At 51.8% G+C, this 4,944-nt stretch overlaps 1 protein-coding gene across 1 annotated transcript; it reads right to left on the reverse strand.

The window, feature by feature from the left end:
• Positions 1 to 3,280: 3,280 nt before the first annotated feature.
• LOC542812 (dehydration-responsive element-binding protein 1B) lies at positions 3,281 to 4,567 on the reverse strand. The gene is made up of 2 exons (XM_044542390.1): positions 3,813 to 4,567; positions 3,281 to 3,610 (listed from the first exon to the last, which is right to left on the reverse strand). The coding sequence occupies exon 1, from the start codon at positions 4,470 to 4,472 to the stop codon at positions 3,834 to 3,836; it is 639 nt and encodes a 212-aa protein (XP_044398325.1). The 5' UTR covers positions 4,473 to 4,567; the 3' UTR covers positions 3,281 to 3,610; positions 3,813 to 3,833.
• Positions 4,568 to 4,944: the final 377 nt, after the last annotated feature.

Below are 4,944 nucleotides of genomic sequence, written 5' to 3' on the forward strand. Positions count from 1 at the left end.
ACTAGGGCGGACGCTATAGATTCCCGCCGGATCGATTTAGACTGTCGTCGTGCACTTTTCTCATGGCCGAGGTGGAGCGTAATGCGGATGGCCATCTCCTCCATTAGCTCGCATGGGATGAGCTTCCAATCTGCAAATCAGGTGACGGTTGGCCGCCATGCCGGAGAAAGCCAAAGACCGCTGCAAGGGAGCTTGGGGATGGAATGGAGTGGCTAAAGTTTGGTCCGGGAAGCTGATAAGGATGGACATATGTGGGATTGTGTGGGCCAACATGGGCCAGAATGTGGCGGACGCTCCCGGTCCTTCCGTATCCATCCTAAAGTTGAGCTGAATATGTGGAATGCCTGTGAACCAAGGTGTTTGGTGCGTGTATGAGACATCCGTTTGGAATGGTTTTTTCTACCGATCAGTAATCGAGCCCGTCTGTTCAGCCAGTTTGGGCCGGTCTGAGGATCCCGACTGTGGATGTTCCTACCTCTATCTTCGTCGATGTTAGAATAAATCCGAGGCATACTGTTGATCATCCGAGGACCAAGCACTCACACGAGCACGACACCGAGATTTGTTAACGAGGTTCACCGATATGACTACATCCCCGGGGCTTGACTATGGGCGCTCCTCCCCATGACATCGCTACAATACCGCACCCGGTCGCCCTAGACGCCGGCGGTGCCGGCTTCCCCTGCGTTCCTGTGCTATTATGTTGGCATAGGTTACATCATGTGTCTACCCCCACCATATATGAGAGGCCTAGGATACAAGTGTCCTATTAGGACATGACTCCACCGATCGATGACAAGTTTTACGCTTCCATCGGACCACTGGGCTCCAGTCCGAACTACGTGTCACTAGCTTTTTTTCTTTCTAAATAGGCTTCGACTCTCTGTCGACTTATGCCGTAGCCCCTCAATCAGCACCGAGTGAAGTCTACCTCCAGACCTCAGCTCCACCTTCAACATGACTCCATCCATGGTAGATGATCAGTCCACCCCGCGCCTCGTCGATTTCAAGCTCTCACGTGCACCGTCTTGAATCAACCTCGCGCCATAGTCTTGTCGGAGCCACACAGACCCTCGGGCATTTGCCACGTGTTTGCACATCTCAGAAGTCGGTCACCATCAGCATCACGCTCCTATGTCGTCGTCGCCGATCCTACCACCGTCTACTGCACCAACCGACTTGCATCGATCCGTCAGACTGTCTAGTCCGACCCAACCGAACTTGTTCGACTGCAATCATGCTCCATCCTGCACCATGACCGCTTGCACATCTATGCATGTCTTGGACGCTCTGTGTTTGCATGATCCTCATGATGCGCTTGTCCGCGCGCTTCCGCAGCCTATCCACGTGTTTCAAGCCATCTCAACAAACCGGCCGAGAAAAAACTTCCGTGCAACCTGCATAATTTTTCTTGTCTCTATTTGTTGTTGTAGCTTCTCCGTGCACATTGGCAGAAAAGATCAAATCCAAAACTGCCCATGTACACACACATGGCTTTGGCACCTTTTTTCTCAAACAAATCTCACGTCTTAGCTTCCATGTTGGTTGTGTCGCGTGTATCATCAGCAGCACCTCGCAAATTAGACCCCACCAGGCCTTGCCCAAAGCCTCCACCTCATGGATGCACAAGGGCCTAGCCCATTAAGCACGCAACCAGCTAGCCCCACTGGGCCAGCCTGCCACGCCCTAGGCTGCCCACGAGCCTCCTCGGCTTCGGCTCCCCGTGACTTCGAAATCACTAATTAAGGAGTACTCGTTGCAAAGAACACTCCATCTTCCCACGTCACGACAAGTGACGTACATGCAGCGCGTCACTTGTCGCAACCTGGGAGTTTTTACTTTTTTCGTAGATTCGTTTATTCAAAATGTTTTATCTCTTAAACCGTGCGTCCAAATCTCAAACCGTTTCACCATTGGATTCCTCGCGTGGAGATCTTCAAAACTAGATCCCATGTTGATAGGTTTTGACGAACTTTTTTTCTCATGAAAAAACCGGACAAAAAAACGGACGAAAAAACCAAACCGGGAGCACGGTTTTTTCCCTTTCCGAAAGAGGCACGCCCGTGCCTCTCGCGAAATCACAACCGTGCCTCTCGCGGAAGCAAAACCGTGACTCTCGTGGAAAGAAAAAAAAACAGAAAACGCGTTTTTTTCCCTTTCCGAAAAAGGCAACCCGTGACTCTCGCGAAAGCACAACCGTGCCTCTGGCAAAAGCAAAACCGTGACTCGCGCGAAAGAAGAAAAAAACAGAAAATACGTATTTTTTTCCTTCTCCGAGAGGCACGGCCGTGACTCTCGCAAAAGCACAACCGTGCCTCCCGCGGAAGCAAAACCGTGACTCTCGCGAAAGAAAAAAAACAGAAAACGCGTTTTGTTTTTCCCTTTCCGAGAGGCACGGTCGTGACTCTCACGAAAGCACAACCGTGCCTCTCGCGGAAGTAAAACCGTGACTCTCGCGAAAGAAAAAAAACAGAAAACGCATTTTTTTTGTTTCCGAAAGGCACGACCGTGACTCTCGCGAAAAAAAAGTGACTTTTGACGAAAGAAAAAAAGTAAACGCGTATTTTCGCGCAAAAAAAATTTAAATTTTTTTTTGGTCGAAACGCTAAGGAAGACCTGGAAAAAACCAAAACGTCGAAAAAGACCGGGAAAAAACCGTTTAAAAAGCCGAAAACACGTGCGGAAAAATTAAAATACAAAATCTGGAGGGAGCGTCCAGAGCGCGACACGTGGCGAATGGCTGAGAGCGCGCCAAGTGGCGCTGATCGTTGCGAGGCTCCCGAAGGAGCGCTCGTTAACTAGTTGCTCCCCCGTGACTTTGGTCCGCGCCGCTTCGATCGAGCACGTCCGTCTCGCCGAAACAGATCGATCAGGTACCTATCCGATCGACAAGAAGTCCCAACGCACTCGCCTGACATCGCCTTCAGAGTTCAGACCGTTTCCTCTTCTAAGATCAACCTTCCACGGCCTCCACACAACCTAGCTCATGATACCACTTGTTAGAATAAATTCGAGGTATACTATCGATCATCCGAGGACCACGCAATCACACGAGTACGATACCGAGATTTGTTAACGAGATTCACCGATATGACTACATCCCCGAGGCTTGACTATGGGCACTCCTCCCTATGACACCGCTACAATACCGCACCCAGTCGCCCTGGACGCTGGCACATATCGCCGGCTTTTCCTGCGTTCCTGTGCTATTATGTTGGCATAGGTTACACATCATGTGTCTATCCCCACTATACATGAGAGGCCAAGGATACAAGTGTCATATTAGAACACGACTCCATATCCTTTCGAAACACAATAATACTACAAGTCCAACTGTAACCTACATTGTACATCATAGTCAACACAACTCTAACAGTCGAGATATTTTAGACTCGCAGAAGGAATCGTATGCTTTGGCATATAATCTGTCCAACAACCATTATCTCAAGTTGTATCACTCAACAGCGACGTCCTTTTCATTTGTCGTTTTCTTCTCCATGTTGTCATAAGATATTTTGATTGATTCCGGTCCATGGAGATTCAGTGCACCTGTGAGACTACCAGATATGGTCATTTTTCTTTGGTCTTGATAGACAAATTCAGTCCTTCCCTGCAAATAGAAACCGGAAGCTTTCAAATACGGGAAAAAAATTGCTCCTGATGCTTACTCTGTATCTTCCCATATTTGGAAGAACACAACCACTAGTAGCCTACTCCCTCCGTAAACTAATATAAGAGTGTTTAGATCACTATTTTAATGATTTAAATGCTCTTATATTAGTTTACCGAGGGAGTAGTTTCCAAAACTGTACATGGCTTAATTAGTCGGATAATTAGTTCCAAAGCGGCGTGTAGACGGCGCTGTATTCGCCGCCATCCTCGCTCCACGTTCTGGCGGACGGCGGCTCCATGAGCATCCCCTGCGCCAAGCTCGCGTAGTACGAGCCGGCGTCCATGCCGCCAAACCAGTGCTCGTCCAACAAGTCGCTGGACGTGGACAGCTCGCTCGGCGTCGGCGAGCCTTGGGCGTCCTTTTCGCCGTCGTGCATCTCCGACGTTGACACGACGGGGCGCTGCCGCTGGAACTCCAGGACGGCGATGGCGACGGCGTCCTTGATCTCCCGCGCGCTGCTGAAGCGGGACGAGCCAGCCGCGAGGACGGGCAGCATCCGCCAGGCGGAGTCGGCGAAGTTGAGGCAGGCGGCGCGGTCGAGGAGCGCGAGCACGGCGGAGTCGTGCGCGCGCGCCGCCATCTCGGCAGTGGTGAAGGTGCCGAGCCAGAGCCTGTACCCTTGCGCGCCGCGCACGCGAACCTCGCACACCCACTGCCCGAGCCGGCCCCGGCGCCGCACGCCGCGGTACAGCGGGTGGCGCGTCTCCCTGAACTTGGTCCGCCCTGCCGGCCTCTTGGGCGGCTCCGAGCACACCGTCCTGTGCCCCTCACGCGGGGAGCCGGCAGCGGCGGTGTCCATCAGTTGCAGCGTCAAAAACTAGTGGAAAGTCGCTGCGTTGAGAGTTGCAGGTTGGTTTGAGCGGTCGAGTTGGGATGAGAAGAAGGGAACCGAGGCGGGGAAGAATAAATAGGGAAGGTGGTCTAGTGGTTACCCGGCGGGGCGCTCGGGTGGTGGCAGCGGCGCGCCACAGAAGGAGACGGACAAAGCGGTAGGGTCCCACCCTCCATCTCTATCTCCTTCCTTCTGCTCTCGCTCCTTTTTACTTTGCAAGCAAGCAAAGCTTATGTGCCACAGGGATCACTTTTGTTTGCTTGTAGTACGTTTTACCCGTCGTTGCTACAAGTGTAGCCGTGCGAAGAATAACTAGCATAATGGAGCCACATATCTTTCTTTTATTTAGGGGATGGAGCCACATATCTAACCAAGTGAGGACAAACGCATCACATCTGGGCATCGTGCCAGTTGGCCATAGGATTCAGAGGACGGAGGG

The sequence above is a fragment of the Triticum aestivum genome, chromosome 5D (assembly GCF_018294505.1).
Source record: "Triticum aestivum cultivar Chinese Spring chromosome 5D, IWGSC CS RefSeq v2.1, whole genome shotgun sequence".
NCBI classification, from domain to species: Eukaryota; Viridiplantae; Streptophyta; class Magnoliopsida; order Poales; family Poaceae; genus Triticum; species Triticum aestivum.